This window comes from Narcine bancroftii, chromosome 5 (assembly GCF_036971445.1).
Source record: "Narcine bancroftii isolate sNarBan1 chromosome 5, sNarBan1.hap1, whole genome shotgun sequence".
In the NCBI taxonomy this organism is placed as follows: Eukaryota; Metazoa; Chordata; class Chondrichthyes; order Torpediniformes; family Narcinidae; genus Narcine; species Narcine bancroftii.
This window is the reverse complement of record NC_091473.1, coordinates 69444231-69465902: the sequence shown is the minus strand read 5'-3', so window position 1 is coordinate 69465902 and position 21672 is coordinate 69444231. Positions and strand designations below refer to the sequence as shown.

The 21672-nt window shown below is 40.2% G+C and overlaps 1 protein-coding gene across 5 annotated transcripts in view; it reads left to right on the top strand.

The window, feature by feature from the left end:
* The window catches only part of LOC138763499 (flavin-containing monooxygenase 5-like), a 72944-nt gene that overhangs the window by 9263 nt on the left and 42009 nt on the right, over window positions 1–21672 (top strand). For 4 of the 5 annotated variants that reach the window (XM_069937764.1, XM_069937762.1, XM_069937761.1 and 1 more), the window contains 2 exons: window positions 6888–7025; window positions 9149–9337. In XM_069937764.1, the coding sequence (XP_069793865.1) occupies window positions 6894–7025; window positions 9149–9337 (321 nt within the window). In that variant the 5' untranslated portion in view covers window positions 6888–6893. Of the gene's footprint in view, window positions 1–253; window positions 467–6887; window positions 7026–9148; window positions 9338–21672 lie in introns of those variants that run through there. The other variant, XM_069937763.1, reaches the window with a different exon arrangement.

Sequence of the window (21672 nt, the reverse complement as noted above, 5' to 3'; positions counted from 1 at the left end):
GCGGTACAGAAAGCCCGTGTTGATCAGAACCCATTAATGGTTCAGGGTGGAAGGGTTTTCTTTTATGCAGATCTAAGTCAGGAGGTTATACAGAGGTGTAAGGAGTTTAATCCGGCTAAGGTAGTGTTGTGGAAGAAGGGTGATAAATCTGCATTTAGATATCCAGCATTGTTAAAAGTGTTTTATGGGTAATATTAATTTAAATTTTTTGAGAAAGCTCAGGATGAACTAACTTTTGCCAATTCTTTGCCAGATAATAAATTGAGCCACGATTTGTCAATGAAACCTTTTGTGAACATTGTCAAGACTAAGAATGGAAATGGGAATGGGATGAAAAAGCTGGAAACAGTGCAATTGGTTGAAGTGGTGGAAGATACTCAAACTCAGTTTGGACAATAAGATGATGAATTGTACTTTTTTTTGAAGGTCTGGTCGGGGAGAGGTCGATGACCCTGCTGAATTCAAAGTAATCTGCCACTGGTGGTATTGACCACACCCGGTCAAACGAGGGGGGATACTGCTTTGCAGTTTTTTTTGGGGGGGGGGTGTTTCTGTCTATTTAAGTTTTATTTTGGTGTATTTTTAATTTTGTCTTTATATTTGTAGATTTATTAAGGGGTTTTTTAAAAAAGGAGCTTTTATTTAGTGTAAGAGATGGCTATATTGGGTGCCACTATGTAGAGAACAATGAATAACCTAAATTTTGCGATATTTAATGTTAAAGGGCTAAATCATCCAATAAAACAGAAACATATATTGGATTATATTAAAAAGATGAAGGTTGATATTGCATTTTTACAAGAGAAAGAATATTTGAAATTGAAACGAGATTGAGTTGGTTATGTGATTGCATCTTCTTTTAATTTGAAAGCCAGAGGGGTTGCAATTTTGATACATAAAAAAGTACCTTTTAATTTGGATTCCTTTTCCACTAATGCTGGTAGATTGTTGAAGATTAATTGTAAAATATTTTCAGAAACTTAGAAGTTGATGAATGTTTATGCACCAAATGACGATGATGAAGAATTTGTCGCGGATGCATTTTTGAACTTGAATCAATTGAATGAGAATATTTTGATAGGAGGGGATTTTAATTGCTGTTTGGATCCATCATTGGATAAATCTCCAAAAACTGTGAAGAAAACTAAAATGGTTAAAAGAATAATTGAACTGATGAGAGATTTAAATTTGGTGTAAATATGGAGAAGATTGAATCCGATTGAAAAAGATTTTTCTTTTTACTTTCCCCAACATAATTCATTTTCTAGAATTGATCTATTTTTGGTTTCGGCACAATTGCAGGGTAGATTTACTCATGCTGAATACAAGAGTAGAATATTGTCTGACTGTTGTTAGTTTCATGTGTTGGTCCTGAGGTGGTAGAAACTGCTTGTTGTTGGAGATTTAATGAAATGTTGTTAAAGAAACCTATTGAGGGTTCGATACAGAGTAAATTTATTTTATAGGATGCTTTAAAGGCATATTTAAGGGGTCAGATCATTAGTTATGCAGCAAGAGCAAAAAAAAACCAGTATTTGTTAGAGTCAAAATTTGTAAAAAGAAATAGCAGTGTTAGAGAAGAAATTTCAGAAGAATTCAACTGAAGATAATAAGATACAATTATCTAAATTAAAAATCTATTATAATACTTTGCAAACTTATAATTATGAAAAAATGATTCAATGATCGAAGCAACTTTATTATGAATTAGGTGAGAGAGGACATAAGGTTTTAGCTTGGCAGTTGAAAACTGAACAGGTATCTAGAACAATTAATGCAATTAGGAAAAATTCAAAGATAACATAAATCACAGGAAATTAATGAGGAGTTTTTTACATTTTATCAAAATTTATATACTTCTGAGGGTATTCAAGATATGGATCAGATTGAGTCTTTTTTGTCTAATTTAACTGTACATTTTTAAATGAGATGGATATTAGGGACTTAGATAGTCCATTTACTGATTTGGAACTTAAGGGAGCACTGCAATCTATGCCTAATGGGAAATCTCTTGGAGAGGACAGATTTACAACAGAGTTTTATAAAGAATTTTACGATTTGTTATTTCCTGTATATACAGAAGTATTGAAACAAGTGACAGAAACCGGTTCATTTCTAGAATCTTTTTCAAGGGCATTGATAACAGTTATTCCAAAGAAGGATAGGGATTCTTTAAAAGTGGCTTCATGTAGACCAATATCTTTATTAAATGTGGATTATAAGATTGTGGAAAAGGTATTAGCTAATAGATTGGCTAATTTTTTACCAAAATTAGTACATGTGGATCAAGCAGGATTTATTAAAGGCAGATATTTAGCTGACATTGATTAGAATAATTAATGCTTCAAGATGACAGATTAATCAACTGATAATATTAGCATTAGATGCAGAAAAAGCTTTTGACTGTGATGAGTGGATTTTTTTGTTTAAGGTGTTAGAAAGATTTAAATTTCGACCACTTTTTACTGGTTGGGTCATCCCCCTGCAAGAGTGATGACAAATGGACAGATTTCATCAGCATTTAATTTGTCTTGATCAACCAGACAGGGTTGTCCACTTTCACCAGCACTGTTTGCTTTAGTAATAGAACTTTTGACTCAAGCTGTAAAACAAGATTTTAATATTAAGGGAATTACAATAGGTGAACAAGAGTATAAAATTAACCTTTTTGCAGATGACATGTTGATATATTTATCTCATCCTAAAGACTCTTTAAAACCATTACAAAATTTGTTGAATCAATGTGGGATGATTACAGGTTAGAAAGTTAATTGGGACAAAAATGAGATATTACCTATATCAGATGAAGTTTATACAGATTGTAGACAAATCACTAAATTTAGATGGTCTAATCAAATTAAGTACTTAGGGATTATAGTGAATAAAAAATATCAAGATTTATATAGTTTATATACCGTTGTTAAATAAGATTAAAGTTGATTTGCATAGATGGAAAGATTTACCATTAACTTTAATTGGACGAGTTAATTGCATTAAGATGAATATATTTCCTCATATACAATACTTCTTTCAGTCTATTCCAAGTGCAGTATCGAATAAATTTTTAAAGGAATTAAATAAAGTAATTTGTTTGTTTTTGTGGAAAGGTAAATTGTTAAGGGTCTCTATGCAAAAATTAACATGGTGATATGAATTAGTGGGACCACATTTTCAAATTTATTATGAGGTGGCTCAATTAAAATTTATTAATAGGTTGTTTGATATTGATCAACCACATATGTGGGCAAAGGATGAATTGGACCAGAAAAATAAAACATGCCAATTTATTCATAAATGTAATTCTTTTTTATTGCAAAAGTATAAATTGCCAGTATTGAGACATTTAATGGATATTTGGTATAAGCGGGACTAGATTATAGGATCTAAATGTAAAATTTCAGCTAAATCACCATTATATCAGAATAAATTAATTCCTTTTTCTTTAAATAATCCTTATATGAAAGATTGGGAGATGAAAAGAGTAAAATTGGTGAAGGATTGTTTTGAAGCAGGTAGATTTCTTTCTTTTAATAGATTTTGAGAGAAGTTTGGTATTTCATCAAATTCCTTTTTTGCTTATTATCATGTTTGAGATTTATTTTTAGAAATCTTTGGATGAGAATTGGTGTTACCGGGTCAAACAAAATTTGAGATGTTAATTGCTGATAAAGGAAAGAAAGGGTTTATTTTGGAAATGTATATGTTATTGCAAGAAAAGATGGACAAGATTGATGTGTATAAAATGAAGAAGTGGGAGAAGGATTTGGATATTACTCTGTCTTGGGAAGAATGGCCAAATATGTGTTGATAGTGTCACAAAATTACTTAATGTGAGATATAATATGGTTAATTATAATGTTATACATCAATTGTATTTAACTCCTGAAAAGTTGAAGAAATATGGCTTTAGTTCGTCAGATTTATGTTTTAGATATGGGTAACAGATAGGTACTTTTGTGCATTCTGTTTGGGTAGGTGGAAAAGTTAAACCTTTTTGGGAAAAGTTATAAAGTTTTTGAGAGATTTATTTAAAGTGGATCTGCAATTCAACCCGATGATGTGTTTATTGGGTTATATGAATACATTAACGACAGGGTTGCGGATGGATAAACCACAATTAACATTTATATGATTAGGGTTAGCTGTGGCAAGAAAATGTATAGCTATTATGTGGAAAAATTATGGAGAACTGAATATACAAAGATGGCATAGTGAATTGCAATTTAGTTTGTATTTGGAAAAATAACTTATAATTTGCGAAATAATTATCCTTTTTTTGTTAAGATGTGGAGTTTATATTTAGAACATATGGGTATGGATGTTATATGTAAAGACTTGGCACACCAAACAGTTAACATTAAATACCTGGAACAATTTTTTCTTTGGCTCTGAAGTGGGGTGGGTGGGATATATTGATTCCTGCCCTATTCCCAATGTCTTGATTGAAACATTTTTGCGGGACGTGTGCTATTCCTCCCTTCGCATCACATGACCTCTATTAATTTCTATATTAACCCATGCCGATTTTTCATTTTCAAAAAGGGAAGCAAGAAACCTAACTTGCGCTGCTTTATAATAATTTTTTTCAATTAGGAAGCTGTAAGCCTCCCAATTCGTATTTCCATGTTGACTTCTCTATAGAAACTCTTGACATATTATCTTTACAAAGAATTTTCCTTTCATATTTATTCAATTCTTGAAAATTTTTAAAAATAGGTAATGTTTGGCAAAGATGTTGTATTCTTGTGAATATATTCATCTTGATACAAATAACCCTTCAAACTAAAGTTATAGGTAAATGAATCAACTTTAAAAAATATTCCTCAAACTTTTTAAGTAATGGTAAATAATTCAATTTATATAAATTTTTCAAATTATTATCCATATGTATGCCTAAATATTTAATACTGTCTTTTGGCCATTTAAACTGAGTATCCCTTTGACATTGAATATAATCACTTTCTGTTAATGGCATAATTTCACTTTTATTCCAATTTATTTTATAACGCAAAACTTTACCATATTCTTCCAATTGGACATATTAAACTATATGTCCAATTGGAAGAATATGGTAAAGTTTCGGGTTTAGTCAAGTATATTAAAACCTCTTTTGCAATTAAACTAATTTTATGTTCTTCTTGACCTACCCTAAATCCCTTAATTTCAAAATTATTCTGAATTATTTGAACAAGTGGTTCTATAGCTAAAATAAATAAAGCTGGAGATACAGGGCATCCTTGTCTACTTGATCTCACTAATTGAAACAGTGTAGATACTTGTCCATTCATCACTATTTTAGCTTTAGGATTATTATGTAATGGCCTAATCCAATTTAGAAAATATGATCCATATCCAAATTTCTCCAACACTTTAAACAAAAAATCCCATTTCAATCTATCAAATGCCTTCTCTGCATCAAAGACCACTGCAACACTTGTATCACCTCATTTTTTTGTGATAGGCAAATTATACTCAATATATCTAGCTACATTTTCTGATCACTCTCTTTTACAAAACCTATCTGGTCCATATTTATTAATTTAGGCAACAATCATTTGATTTGCTAAAATTTTCACAACAATTTTATAATCTGCATTTAATAGTGAAATAGGACTATAGGATGAAGGCTTTAAAGGATTTTTTTTTAGGAATCATTGTAATTATTGTCATTGAAAAAGATTCTGGGAGAGTAGAAGTTTCTGAAGCCTGATGAAATACTTGCATAAATATAGGGATTAATAGATCTTAAAATTCTTAATAAAATTCAGGCAGATATCCATCTTCTCCCAGGGACATATTACTAAGCCATGAACCCATGGCTTCCCTCAGCTCTAATTCGGTGAAAGGAACATTTAATTCAGTTTGCTCTTCCAAACTTAGTCAAGGCAACATTACCTGTGATAAATAACTATATTTTATTTTCATCTTTTAAAGATTCCAAACTATATAATTCCAAAATTAAAAATATCAAATTATTTATTTATTTCTTGCGGCTTGTAAGTAACCACATTATTATCCTAATACAGTAGATTTCTTGATAAATAAATATGAAAATATAATTGACTTGCAAATGCATGCATGATATTTGCTTAAAAGATTTAACAGGTCAGAAACAATATGCTGGTTGAAAAAACTAAATGCCACTGTGCATGATTAATCTAAGTCTCGGAGGTAGGTTGGGAAGCACCAATGTTTTCCATTATCATAACACATTCGTAGACAATAAATATTCAATAAATATTAAAACTAAAAATGTCTACCAGTTCTATTAACTGGTGTATCCACTAGGACTATCTTCATCAATTCTTTTCAGAGTTTGTGCTTTCCTGTGCATTCATGTGCTTGGTTTATGATACAGGTGTAAATGTAAAGGTGAGTGATTAATGGTAAATAGTCAGTCAGTCAGTTTGCTTTTATTGTCGCTTTAACAACAAGTGCCACGAAATTAAAGTGATACAACATTCCCGAGATCACAGCGATTTTACAAGAGATGCTTAATAAAAACAGTACTACATACAATTAATTAATTAGAGATTAGACAATGGCACAAGTAAAGACTGGTTGCAAACTAGATGTTTAAAGTGTCCACAAGTTCAAGTGGAGAAGAGCATTCCCAGACCCTGAGGGGCCACTGCTGGGTATTAGTCATGTAGCGATCAGAGGTCAGGTTACCATCCTCTCCGGGACAAGATGTTAAGGTCCACCAACATTAGGGGAAACGGGCAACCTCGCAGTTCACGGAGCTCCAAATAGCTCCAGTGCCGTCTGCCACAAGGCCCAGGACAATGCATCTTCTATTCCTCCAAACTCACTATGATGAGGCCCAGGGCACAATGTATTCTTATTTTGCAAAATTAAGTCAAGCTACTACCTTTTTCCTTTGTTAGGTGGAAATGCCCAAGCGAGTTGCTATCATTGGGGCTGGAGCCAGTGGGCTCACATCTATAAAGTGCTGTTTGGATGAAGACTTGGAGCCTGTATGCTTTGAAAGGAGCAATGACATTGGAGGGCTATGGAATTTTCAGGTATGTTCTGATGTCTTATTTAATATTCCAATTGATTTTTAAAAACTCAAAATCCTGGAAACTCAGAACAGGCTTCATCTGTGGAAAGAAGAGGAGTTCATGTTTCAGATCAAGAATCCTTTGTCAGAAGTGGGAGAAGTGTGAACCTGCTGATCACCAATTAAACTTGCTTGTTATTGGGGAGTCTTTTGAGATCAAGAAAGATTTCCACAACATCAGTTTTGATGTAGGACTTGGACCTGAAAAGTTGACCGTATTTCTCTAGCCACAGTTGCTGCCTGCCCTGCTGAGATTTTGCAACATTTTCTATTTTTATTACTGATTTCCAATATTTCCTCCTTTGTTTTATTTCTTGCTTTCACTGAGGTCAGTTCAAAATGGGTATAACATAAAAGAAAAAAAAATGTGTGAACTTGGTCACCTTGTACCTCCAGGGTCGGATTAAGGCCAACTGATGCCCTAACCACAGTCCAACAATGATTCCCCTTTGACACTTCCATTGTCTAACTGACAAGACATTAAGACTTATTAAGTGCTGAATGTGAAATATATATTTTTTTCATTTATTGTGGCAGCACCATGGTAAATCTGGCACTGGATAAATAATTCTGTGATGCCCCCTTTCCTTTGTGCCCTAAGCTTGTGCTTATTTTGCTTAATGATTAATCCAGGTCTGCTTGCTATCCCATCTGAAGCCCAGTAGATTTTATCTTTGAATCTGGCAAATCTCTGACTTCTCAACCCATGTCATTCTGCAGAGACCGTACAGTTCCAGGATGGTGTTGTGCTGTCACATGTCAGAGGTCCAATTGAATGAAAATTCAGGATCATACTGAAAACCTGGTCATGCACTGGGAACACCAAGAGGTCTTGTAGAAGGAGATAATCCACTCACATTGTGTACCTGTCCCTTATGTCACTTCTTGCCAATCTATGGAAGCATCTGTGGTTCCCACATTGATGTATTTAGCCTCCCACAAAACCAGAGCGAGTTAGTGCTTTGGTCCATTGAATCCGTGCTGATGTCAACAACCCATTTATATATTTTTTTAATATCTCCCTTCATTCTCATCGCCTCTCCTCAGGTTCTTCCATTGACTGCACACTTGGGGCAAAGTAATTGTTTTTCCTTTTAAGAGAAAGAATAGTTGACATTGAACGGATGCCCCTATTTTAATGCTTTTAAAGTTCTGTCTGTTTACTTCTCGTTTGTAATTTCTTATTCTTCTGGGGGTTTTTTGTTGTTGTTGCTTGATGTATTAATTCACCTCCAGACAAGGGTAAGAAACTGCCTGAAGGTATAAAATAGAAGATATTTGATAGAGAAAGTGCATCCAACTGGACAAAAGCACCCTAATCTGATTGGTGCTAGTTCTGTGCAATGTTGTGATTTATCATGTAGAGGTGGGCTGGAACAAGCTCTGCCCATAAAAACATGAGATAATCCATGACTTGATTATTCTTTCTGCCAAAGCTGTCAAGTTCATTCAATGCTTTGGAATGTCTCAGACATTCAGAAAAATTCAAAAACTATGCAATAGTTTTGTTTTGTTTTGTTTTCAGATAATGCTTCTTTAAAAATCTTAAAAACACTTCGTTAAATAATTCAGCCATGAAATCTCCATTAAAGAATTAGTGTTGTGGATGCTGCGCCAGTTGCATGATCCATGTAGATTCTCTGGCTTAAGTACTAGACAATTCCAGGTGAATTGAAATCCACTGCAAGGCTATATCCATAAGACCAACAACAGGGCATAATGGTTGACTTCACCTGCAGGAATTAATCAGCAACTTGGAACCTCCTGTGTACAAACTGTTTATTGGTGAACTAAAACCAAGCAAATCCCAAGCCACTGTGTTCACTGCAGGTCAAATGCTGAATAGTCTGGTTATTGTGGCTTGGGGTAATTGGAGTGTTGGTTGCTGTTCCCTTGTGACAAGTGCAAGAAGAATCTGCACATTTTTTTTTTTCATTCCTGAAAGGAAGAAATTTGTTAGTGGCTGATTTGCAGTCCATAAAGCTGTCAACATTTTGGAAGAATGTTTTGAGGGTGGGAACGGAGGGTAACACTGGAAATTTTGCATTAACTTGCCAATTAATTCATTGTTTTTATTTCATTCAGGAACAAGTAATAGATGGGAGACCCAGCATCTATAAATCATTGATCATCAACACCTCCAAAGAAATGATGTGCTTCAGTGATTTTCCAATTCCTGAAGATTATCCAAACTTTATGCATAATTCTAAGATAATGGATTATTTCCGTCTTTATGCTGAACACTTCAATCTGATGAAGTATATACGGTTTAAGGTGAGATTTGGATTTGTTTTCCACAAAATTGATAGTATGTGTAATATTGGAGCTCTTGCCAGTGACAAAATTTCTTGTTCTGAAATCAGAGATCTATGAGTCATTTGGTAAATCTGTAGAGTTGTGTACAGATGGCTCCAGTGGTAGTCTGGATAGCCTGTCAAGGAGCCTGCAGGCATGGTAAGGTAAATTACCATCTAATTTTAGCTCATGGTTTAAAGCTACAGAAACCTCTCTTGTAAGATGAAGCCTGCACAGATGCTCCTCCATTGATTCTCCTAGTGAGCATTTGATGCCAGCTGTAACCTGAGTGGGTATGATGTGTTTGTTTTATAACCTTTTGCTTCTTTCTAAGATGTACATAAGAGAGTTGAAATCATCTGTGTAATACCATAATATTATTAAGGTGGTTATGTTCTTCACTTGGGGAATATTTCCTGTTGGCCATTCAGCATTAATTGTGCCTGAATCTTGTTACCATTCTGGCCAATATCAAGATGAATAGCACTATTCCACCAAACAGTTTTGGAGCTTCCAACATCTTCAGAATAATAATGAGTACCTATTTCAATTTTATAACCTCACTTATCTCAATATTTCTAATCAAATAAAAACATATAATGCTAGAGAAACTCAGCAGGTCACACCGCATACTTTATATAGCAAAGCTAAACATGTATAACCAACATTTCAAGCTTGTGCTCTTCATCAAGGTATGAGCAAAATGTAGACAGGAGTCTGAATGAAATGGGGGAGGCATCATGTGGAGGAGCACAGGGCCACAGCCAGAGGTAATAGATGGATAAAGGAGGGAGGGCACAAGGAGAAAACAGGGGAGGGGTGGTAACTCTGTGATTGGCAGAGGGAAAGAGTAGGAAAGGAGACAGAGATAGGGAAGAGATGAAAAATTGTGAGTGGTCTAACAGGAACAGGAGCAGCCAATGTCAATGCTATCTGGTTGGAGAGCTCCCAGGTCAAGCATTGGGTGTTGTTCCTCTAATTTATAGGTGGTCCTGGTTTAGGCCATGAAGCCATGGACAGACATGTCAGCTGGGAGTGGGGTGTAGAATTAAATGGTTGGCCACTGGGAGATCTCTGTCATTGATGTGGACAGAGTGAAGGTGCTCTCCCAGTGATATCCCTGTGATCTCCCAATCTGTGTCCACTTTCCCTGATCTGGAGGAGGCCACAGCGAGAACACTGGATGCAGTAAATAACTCCCACAGATTCCCAAGTGAAATCCTCATCTTGGGAGCAGATGTGACGGAGATGGAGGAATTGTGAGAAATGAATAGAATCCTTATAAAGGACTGGGTGTGAAGTGTAGTTCAAGTAAATGCGGGAGTTGGTAGGTTTATAGAAAATGTCTAGAAACTTTGTGTCCCACGATGGAGACAAAGAGATGAAAGAGGGGAGAGTGATGCTGGAGATGGACCATGAATTTGAGATCAGGGTGAAAGTTGGCAGCAAAGCGAATAAAGTTGACAAAGTCGTCATAGGTACATGAGGCAGCACCAATCTAGTCGTCGTTGTAGAGGAGGAAGAGTTGAGGAGCCTTGCCTGTGTAGACTTGCAGCATGGATTGCTTCACAAAGCCCACAAAAAGGCAGGTACAGCTGCGACCCATATGGGTACCCATGGCTACTCTTTTGACTTAACGAAAATGCATGAGTGAGTCAAAGGAGAAGTTATTGAAGATGAGAAAGTTCTGCCATGTTGAGGAGGGTGGTAGTGGAGGAGAACTAGTTAAGAAAGAAACAAAAGACTTTGAGCCCTTCTGTATGGGGGATGGAGGTGTTGAGAGATTGCACGTCCATAGTGAAAATGAGATGGTTAAGTTCAGGGAATTTGAAGTTATTAAAGAGATAGAAGGCGTGTGAGTTATTGCGGATATAGATAGGGTGGGACTGGACTGGAATGGGTGGTGGTGGGGGGGAGGTTGGGGGAATGGCGTCGAGACAAGATGATACTAGTTCAGTGGGACAAGAGCATGCAAAACAATGAGTCTACTTGGATAATTGGGTTTGTGTATCTTGGGTATGAGGTAGAACCAGGCAGTGTGGGGATGGGAATTAGTGAGGTTCAAGGCAATGAGAGGGGGTTGACCAGATGTAATGAGGTTGGAGATGGTACATGAGATGGTAGCTTGGCGTCCTGTTGAATGGGTTAAGTAAGAGGAGGTGCCGTCTGACCTCAGTGTGGTAGAGGTCAGTGTGCCATAAATCAACAGCAACAACCCTTGTCTGCTGGTTTGATACTGAGGTCAGGATTTGTGTGGAAAAAGTGGAGGGCAGAGCGCTCAGAGGGGAGTGAGATTAGAATAAGAGAGGGGGTGGTAAAGTTGATGTCTTGGTGGCAATTGGAAATGTAAAGATCCAGAGTGGGCAGCTAGCCAGGGTGAAGTGGTCCAAGAGGAGAAAGAAGGCTTAAGGCTAGAGAAGGGGTACTCAATGGGGTGTAGAGAATTATGGAGGCAATAGAAAAAGAGTTTGATGACATGACACGCAAGGAACTCATTTGGGTGGAGGGGGAAGAAGGTGAGGTCTCTGCAGAGGACAGAGCATTCTGTTTTGGGGGGCGGGCGGGGAGGTCAAAGGTATAGTAAGACCAAGCAGGGGTCAGAGCGGGAGTCAGTGTGGTAGATGGTGTTAGATGGAGGAGGATGAAAGGGGCTCAGGGTGGGGATGTCAGAGGGGGAAGATGGAGGGTGGAGAAAATTAGGTAGAGGTGGTAGGCAGGGGAGGTCAGAGAGGAAGGTGAAGAGGAAGGGGTCAAAGGGGTGTCACTGGAGAGTTAGGGGGATGAGAGGGTCTGTGGGTTAAGAGGTAGGAAGGGGGAGCTCAAAGGAATAGATGGGGGTTGAGTAGAGAGGTGTGAAGGGCTAGGGAAGGATAAGGAGTGGTGGTGTGGGGTGATAGGCAGTGGAATCAAGAACAGGAGTATCCAAGGTGTCAGCCTTGTGGAGGCTGAAGTTGGTGTGCGAACTGGCAAAGGAATTGGCATAGACGCCAGAACAGGGATGATCAGGACCAGGGTAGGTATCAGCATGACAGAGACGTCAGGAGCTCCAGTCTATAGGCAGCCAGGGCCATGGTGAGAGTTTGTGTCTGAAGCATCATAAATTCCGATCAGTGGGAGGCCGGGGTTGAGGTGAGTATCTGTGACAGAGACTCCAGCACATAGGCAGCTGGGGTCGAGGTTGAAACCTGGATTGAAGTTGCAGAGAATGCAGTATCTGGGAGGCGAGCGTCCAATTCTTGATGGACACCAGGTGAGTGAAGAAATGGTGGTTGAAGATGTGATTTCCACTGAGGATGAAGTGTAGGAGAGGTCCTGGTAAGCAAGGTCTGGAGGTGTGTTAGCAAACAAACAAGTGTCAGTTGATATCTTCTCATGGAGTCAAGGATGGTCTGTAGAATTTGGAAAAGAGGGCAACAGTCAATTTTGTAAGTTCTTGAGATCCTTGAGGGGGTCAAACTGGGAGCTCTGGGACCAAATCTGGAAGCCATGAAGCACAAGATCATGACAGAGGCCAAAAGTGAGGAAAGGAACATAGCTGTGGAAGCAAGTCCAGCAGAATACATGGTCATAGAGATTGAGAGCATCAGGGATTACAGATGGGGAGCAGTGAGAGAGGAGGAGGACATCTTCAGGGAAGGCATCCTGCGAAGAGATTTTTACAGATTTTTGCAGAAGAATGGAGAGAAACCTTAAAGTCTGCAGATGCAGTGATTGAAGTAAAAATACCATTTCAGAGAAATTCAGCATGTCACACAACAAACTTTATATAGAAAAGATAAACATACATATCCAACATTTTGGGCTTTAGCCCTTCAACAAGGTATGATCAAAATGTTGGCAGGTGCCTGAATAAAATGGTGGGAGGCTGGGGCAGGTGGAGGAGCACAGATCCACAGGAAATGGGTGGACAGAGTCAGTGTCAGAAGAGATCTAATTGGGGGGCATTAGGATAACCGCAAGGTGGGGAGGAGGGGCGTATTCTGCCATTTGAGAACTCAGCGGGGTGGTGGGGTAGAGCAGATGCCATAACTGCCATGGACCTCCTCCATCCGCTGCACCATCACACTTCCCCCTCCCTCTGACATTTCAGACTATAGACCGGCTGTGCAGGAAGACCTGGAGGCTTCCGCAAGACTGGTCTTACTTTTTCTTCCTTGCTCCTGACTGTTTCCTGTGATTTTTAATTTTTTTTAAATTTGTCTTTTCATCCACTATAATTCTGGGACAGGGGGAGGGGATGTATTGAATCTCAGTGTGTTAAAGAGGGCCAAAGTTCCTCAACATGGTTATCCAACTGCACGAAAACCAACAAGGTCGGGTCAGATACAGCAATGAGCTCTCTGAACCCTTCTCCATTAACAATGGCGTAAAGCAAGGCTGTGTTCTCGCACCAACCCTCTTTTCAATCTTCTTCAGCATGATGCTGAACCAAGCCATGAAAGACCCCAACAATGAAGACGCTGTTTACATCCGGTACCGCACGGATGGCAGTCTCTTCAATCTGAGGCGCCTGCAAGCTCACACCAAGACACAAGAGAAACTTGTCCGTGAACTATTCTTTGCAGACGATGCCGCTTTAGTTGCCCATTCAGAGCCAGCTCTTCAGCGCTTGACGACCTGTTTCGCGGAAACTGCCAAAATGTTTGGCCTGGAAGTCAGCCTGAAGAAAACGGAGGTCCTCCATCAGCCAGCTCTCCACCATGACTACCAGCCCCCCCCACATCTCCATCGGGCACACAAAACTCAAAACGGTCAACCAGTTTACCTATCTCGGCTGCACCATTTCATCAGATGCAAGGATCGACAACGAGATAGACAACAGACTCGCCAAGGCAAATGACGCCTTTGGAAGACTACACAAAAGAGTCTGGAAAAACAACCAACTGAAAAACCTCACAAAGATCAGCGTATACAGAGCCGTTGTCATACCCACACTCCTGATCGGCTCCGAATCATGGGTCCTCTACCGGCATCACCTACGGCTCCTAGAACGCTTCCACCAGCGTTGTCTCCGCTCCATCCTCAACATTCATTGGAGCGCCTTCATCCCTACAGTACAGTATCCTATGTAGCTTTGCTAAGTATATAATGTATACAAATATAATGTATTTGCACAACATCCAAAGAGCATAACGGCCTAGTTCTCAGAACGTATTGTAGATGTTAAGTGACGCATGACTATATTCTAAAATGTAGAAAAGTTTAAAATGTTCATCTGCCTGAATTCTTTATAATTGTGATTGGGATCAGAATGCTTTAAATGGGATTTAATGATCTGGCTTTGAGGTCATCTTGAAATGGTACTGATTTACCCCAGCTTACAAACAAATAAAAAATGCACTCACTCGTTCCTTTCATGGTGTGCTGAGATTGACTTTCTTTTATTTTCTGCAAACACAACATTGCATTCTTCAACTCTTAAATACCACTCAGCCAAACCCCTCTGACATTCTCATTGGCTCACTGCCACACAGGTGATTCTGATACTCTCGAGGTCCATCTCCCCTATACTGATGCTTAACACACCACACATGCATGCTATTACTCCTGTGCATTGTTTAACATGTCATCAGTGGTGACTGGCACTGCTCCCAACTCCATTAAGACAGCCCTTCCCCCCCCCCCCCCCACCATCTCATGCAAGGAAGTGACTGATTGGAACTGTCCTGCTATGTAACGGTCCAGAAGAATGAAAGTTCGGCCTGACCTCATACGATACTGCAAGACAAGTGATACATTAGACAACCAGTCCTCTCCTCTTGCATGAACCACAAGGGCTTTGACCAGGCTGTTTTCCAAATGGGGCTTTCCACAAGCTTGCCAGCTTGTCCTATTCCAGTCCCAGCTGCTGTTGCTGGCTGTAACATTGTAGACGTGATCTCTCTCTCTCTCTCTCTCTCTCTCTCTCTCTCTCTCTCTCTCTCTCTCTCTCTCTCTCTCTCTCTCAGAGAAAGCCTGTTTGACTCTCTCTACTTGCAAAACCACATGATCCTCTTAGAACAGCAAGCTCCCCTCCAGACAGAAGGTGGCTCTGACACACTCTTTCATTTTTTGCCTTTTTATAAGCAACAATCCATTAGTGAAGTCTCTTGGGCACTCTCCAAAGCTCTTGCAAAGTCTGTTGGCCCCAACATGTCTAACATGGGGCAGAGCTCCAGTATTTTAAATAAAATCTGTTTTAAAGTGTTTGTATGTGACCTACTCTAACAAACCTTTCCCAATTTATCTCCCAGAAACATATATACACTGTCACAACAGCAAGTATGATGCTTTAAAAGCACTTTTATTATGGGTATATGGTATGTCCCCTAGGGAAAGGGCAGCCAAACCACTACATTTTGATGGGTTTGGGAGACTGTGCCCCTTCACAACTAATGGATGAAATGCTATTCCTGGCAGCTGGTGGAAGGCCCAATATGTTATTCAAGCAGTTCTTTTTAGAGTGAATGGCTGATGGTATTAGGCTCTTGTTATCCAAGTGTTCATTTGAAGACCCAAGGGTTATTGCAACAGAGGCAGACTTTCTATGGCTGGCTAAAAAGCACAGCAAGGAAAGACAAGTCTGCACAACCAACCCCTCCGATATTGACCCTGTGTCACACTCTAGTGCCCTTAGCACATCACTCCCTACAAGCAGGTAACGCCCCAAGACAAGCAAGCAGCCTATGGACACCTAATCTTCATGTTATTACCACAAACTTTGGGGAGTAAATGCCCACAAGTGCCTTCCACCCTGCCCATTTCTGGGAAATGCCCAGGCTGGCCACCAGTAATATTTGCGGTGTGTGGCAAGAAACCTGCAAGCCTACTGTAAGTAAGGGACAAGTTGTCCCAGTGAAAATTTCTGGTGGACACGGGTTCAGAAGTTAGTGTATTTCCACCCACTGGTTTTGACACATGCAATCCTACCCCAGACCTGCAACTATAAGCAGTTAACAGTTCCAACATTCTGACCTTTGGCACCAGGAAGAGAAATGTCAAGTTTGAGAATCATCTCTACATTTGGCTATTTATTGTAGCAGCAGCATCCCAGATTTTCTTCGGGCTCATTCATTCGTCATTAACTTAAAAGGGTATCGACTAATAGATGGAGCTACTTTTCAGACCATTCCTCTGGCAACCCCTGCTCTACATCTTCAAACATTGAGTAAACCAGTAGATGAATTCTCCAAGCTGTTGAAAGATTTCCCTGAGTTACTACTCTACAATTTTCTGCCTTCACTGCAAAGCACGGTGTTGCTCATCGCATTTGTACTAAGGCTTTCCTATCCATGCTAAAATGCTCTGCTTGCCTCCAGAGAAGCTGCAACTAGCTAAGAAAGAGTTTGGCAAGATGGAGGTACGAGGCATAATTTGTAGCTCTGAGAGTCCCTGGGCATCTCCATTACATATGATCCTGAAACACAATGGAAGTTGGTGACTTTGTGGAGCTTAACGACGCCACCATCCCGGATCATTATCTGATACCTCATATTCAGGATTTCTCAGTTAATTTTCATGGAGTGAAGATCTTCCCCAAAAAAGACGATGCGTGGCTACCACCAAGTACCAGTAGAGCCAGAAGACATTCCAAAAACAGCAATAATTAACCTGTTTGGGTTGTTCAAATTTTTACGAATGCCATTCGGATTAAAGAATGCTACTGAATTATTTCGATGGATGCTTTAAGACGTGGTATGACCAATGTCTTTATTTACCTCGATGACATTTTAGTGACCAGTGGGACTAAGGAAGAACATTTGGAACATCTTTGAACATTTTTTATTCATCTTCAAAAGTTTGGACTGACCATCAATCTGGATAAATGCATTTTTGGACAAGAAATTATTGATTTCTTGGGGCCTAGGATTGCTCAGGAAGGCGCGACTCTGCTGCCATCCAAAGTTGAGGCCATTACCAAGTACTCAAGACCTGCTACAGTTAAAAGCCTGCAGAAATTCTTGGGAATGGTAAATGTTTAGTGTCGGTTTTTTCCGGGGGCAGCTCATATCATGAAACGTCTTTTTGATTGATTTTTGTCGGCAAACGCCAGAACCATCCATTGGACTGAAGCGGGAAACCACGCCTTCTTGAAGATGAAAAATTTGCTGATTCTTGCCACTATACTTAGCTACCCAATTTTAAATGCAGCCACCGTCCTTTCTACAGATGCTTCCAGTATGGCCGTAGGAGGTGCACTTCATCAATATGTCTATGGACAATGGGAACTTCAGCATTCTTCAGTCGCCAACTTTGTGAAGCAGAGAAGAAATACAATGCCTTTAAAAAGGAGATTTTGGCCATTTACTTGTCTATTCGACACTTCTGTAGCCACATGCTACTTGAAAGAAAACATGCACACATGTAGTCAGGTTAAGCTCAGAGTTTTATTAGGGCTCAGGCCCAACCTTCATACTTGCACTGTTCCCACAGTGACCCCCCCTTGGCTGACATCACAACATGCATAACAAAAGTGGGTCTCCCACATAACAATGCCCTTCTTCCCCGTGCGCAGTCCCTGTCTGTTGACTGCGCAGCAAGGAGAGTGCAATTTTGGGGTCACTGGCCTTTAAGCTGCCCTTACCATTCACCTGCCGGTTCGCTTGTCAGGGCCAGTGCTGTTGCACAGGCTCCTGCTGCTGGCCCTTGGTTGCGCTTGCCGCCTGGTGCGCCAGGTCGATTGTTGCTGCAGCAGGCCACCACACTTCTGTTATTTTTTTGGAGGGCAGAGATTTTACAATATACACCAAAAAGCCCTTAATATTTGCATTTTCCAAGGTCGCAGAGCCATGGTCAGCTCAACAACGACAATTATCATTCATTTCAGAATTTTCCACAAAAATACTACATATTTCCGGAAAAGACAATGTAGTAGCTGATGGACTTTTGTGTTCTGCTCCATTCAAGGTTTTGTTTGTAGATCAAGGTATTGATGACACAGCTTTGGTCGTGGCCCAAGAACGTGACCATGAGACGAATGCTTAACGGACTGCAATCACAAACCTGCAATTCAACGATGTCCATTTTGGAGTTAATTGCAAACTACTCCTCTGTGATATATCAGTGGGACACCCATGCCCAGTAGTTCCAGCATCATGGAAACGTCGAGCATTTGACTCTGCATGAACTCACATCCATCAATTAGATCAGCCATTCATATGGTTTCGGACAGGTTTGTGTGGCACGGTCTTAAAAAAAGACGTTACACAAATGAAGAGGTCCTGCATTGCCTGCCAAAAAGCAAAAGTTCAGCAACATACATAGGCACCACTGTAGTCCTTCCCAACAGTTACTCGGTGTTTTGGTCATGTCCACGTGGACATTGTTGGTCCGCTTCCAGTTCAAGAGGATACTGTTATCTTTTTACTGTAATAGACAGGTTTATATCATGGCCTGAGGCCGTACCTATGGTAGATGTTACTGCAGGCACTTGTCCTCAGGCGTTCTTCAGTTCTTGGGTGTCGTTTTGGTTTACTGGTGCATGTTACTTTGATAGAGGACCTCAATTTACTTCTTTGCCTTGGACGGCCTTGTCTCGCTTGCTTGGCACAACAATTCATCATATGAATGCCTGTCATTCCCAGGCCAATGGAATGGTGGAAAGATTTCATCAACATCTCAAGTTTGCCTTGATGGCTCGGTTAAAGGGCCCGAACTGGGCTGATGAGCTGCCCTGGGTATTACTGGGCATTAGAACAACTCCAAAGGAAGACCTCCAAGCTTTATCTGTGGAGCTCGTGTATGGCGCACTGTTGTTTGTTCCAGGGGAGTTTGTCCCCTATCATTCCAACTCCAGTGATGATCCTAAGGAACTGTTGAGCAGGCTAAGGGAGACCGTAGGAAAATTGACCCTTATGCCATCATCGTCACATGGAGAACACTTCTTTTGGGCCTGAAGACCTCAAAAACTGTGACTATGTCTTTGCCCGAAGGGGAACACTTGGTCAACCTTTACAGATGCCCTACAAAGGACCTTATAGGATACTCAGACAAACTAGGCTGACCTGTATTTTAGACATTGGAGAAAAGCCACAGTTATTCACTATTGACCAGCTCATGTGGACATCTTCTCCACTGTCGCAGCCAAAAGTCCGTCACAGAGGTCGACAACCTAAAAGACGGGCAAACCTTTCTGCCGGTTCTATGTAGTGGCGCTATGGTGACACTACAATTGCATCGAACCAGCCATGTGTCATCAGTGCATGATGACGTCAATACATGTCAAGCGCATGATTTTGGCTTTTAAATGGTTGTGCAGGTGATGAAGGTAAATCTGTTTTATTCACTCTAGAAACACCTTGTGTGGTTATTTTGTCATGTCCACTGCGATTCTAGTGGCCACAAAATGCCATATACTGGCTCTGCCACTGAACATCCAAGATCCACCTTATCAGCAGTAGACACTCCAAGGAGAGCCATGGGCAAATGATTGCTCCATGTAGATGCATCATCACCTGCTGTCAATGCTGCCTTCAAATGTTGATGGAAATGCTCAATGAGGCTGTTGGCCTGCAGATAGTAAGCCATAGTGTGAATGTAGCTAGTGTCCAGAAGATCAGTGAGAGCTTGGAACAACACCGACTCGAACTGAGACCCTCGATCTGTTGTAATAGTGACTGGAACACCGAAAGATGGAATCTAACGATTGACGAAAGCCCTTGTGATAGTCTCCACAGAGATGTCAGTGATAGGAATGGCCTCCTGCCACCTGGTAATCTGGTCTTCACACGTGAGCAGATAAATATATCCCTGAGATAGCGAAAGCAGGCCTACCAAGTCCAGGTGCTCGAAACAGGAATCCAGAACAACAAAATTCCCCCAGCTTGGATTTTCTCTGTCTGGAGACTTCAGAGCCTTGACACGCCAAGCAGCTCCTTGCCCATAATCCAACATCCTGTTTCACAAGGCCATGTAAAACATTCTGTAATCCATTTGATTAATGTTCTTCTCCCAGAATGCGATAGAAAATGAAGAGACTCAAAAATCTTCCCCTCATAGTCGCTGGCATAAAAGGACTACACCTTCCTGTGGATAAATGACAGATTAACTTTTCACCCGATTCATCTGGTCTCACATCTTGAAGGTGGAGACCAGAGTTCATCAGGCGATACCAGATAAAATAGGGATTGGTATGCACAAGCCATGGCGGTTAAAGCAATGGCAATAGTTGTTTGTAAGGCATCAATGTCGTACATGGACAGGATGTTGGCCACAGCTTTTCCTTGGATGTGCAATATGTCAAATGAAAATTGTCAGTTGAAGTCCAAGTGTTGAATTTCTCTGGGTGAGTAGAGAAGTGTGCTTGTACTCATGGTATGTGTAAAAGGCTGTCTTGGGTAAACTTATACCTCTCATTTTGTTCATTTTAGATTGGTCACAGTGTTTGAGCTACCGAAAGAAAATAGACACACACACCGAGAGCATTTCAGATTATACAAATGTTTATTACAAATTCAAAAGCTGATTTCGCACTACAATATGCAAGCCCTTCCCAACTATACATCAACGCTTGAACTGGTCCCAACTGCCGAAGCGAAGCAACAACTGCACACTTGTAATAGGTTGTCAGGGCGCCGGTAGCAACTTCTCTACCTCCCCTGACTGGGACGTTGGCTGGACTCCAGAAGTTCTTCCTGCTGAGAGATGTTGCCACCTCTCGGAGAGTCTCAAACTTCAGCAGCGGGACCATGGCTTATATTACCCAAAAACTACTTACCCAAGCACCGATTCCCAGCGCAGCAAGAAAGATAAGGAAGCAAGCTAGCATGCTAGGCTTCTAACGAATAACATAATTTTCAGCTTATCACTTTGAATACAATGGTTTATTTTGCATCAAGGCTAGGCCTCTGACAGTCTGTAACCAAAACAAGCAGGAAGATTAAATGTTCTCGGTACACAGATGTCCTTTCTTCAGCTAACAGCATCTCTGACCCCTTGGTGGAATTTAGCTTATGTCTGCTGATTCTAAAACACAAGCAGGTTCTCAGCCTTGCAGAACCCAGAAATGCAAGTTTAAAAAAACAGGTTAGAATCTTCCATTACATTGGCTGGTGGTCTGCATAAATAGTGAAAGGAAAATCTTCCAATAAATGGAAGTGTTTCACTGTGAGATGGATGGCTAAGAATTCTCAACCAAACTTACAACACTTTGCCTGAGCTGGTGACAGCTTGGCTGAAAAAAATGCGTGAGGTTCTAATTGCCTATGGACTTGTTCTAACACTGCTCCCACAGCACTGACTGACGCATCTGTGGCAAGTGGTTGGGCTTTCGATGGACAAGCATAGTGGCAAGTGCAGTTTTCACATTGTTGAAAACATGCATAGTATCTTCTCCC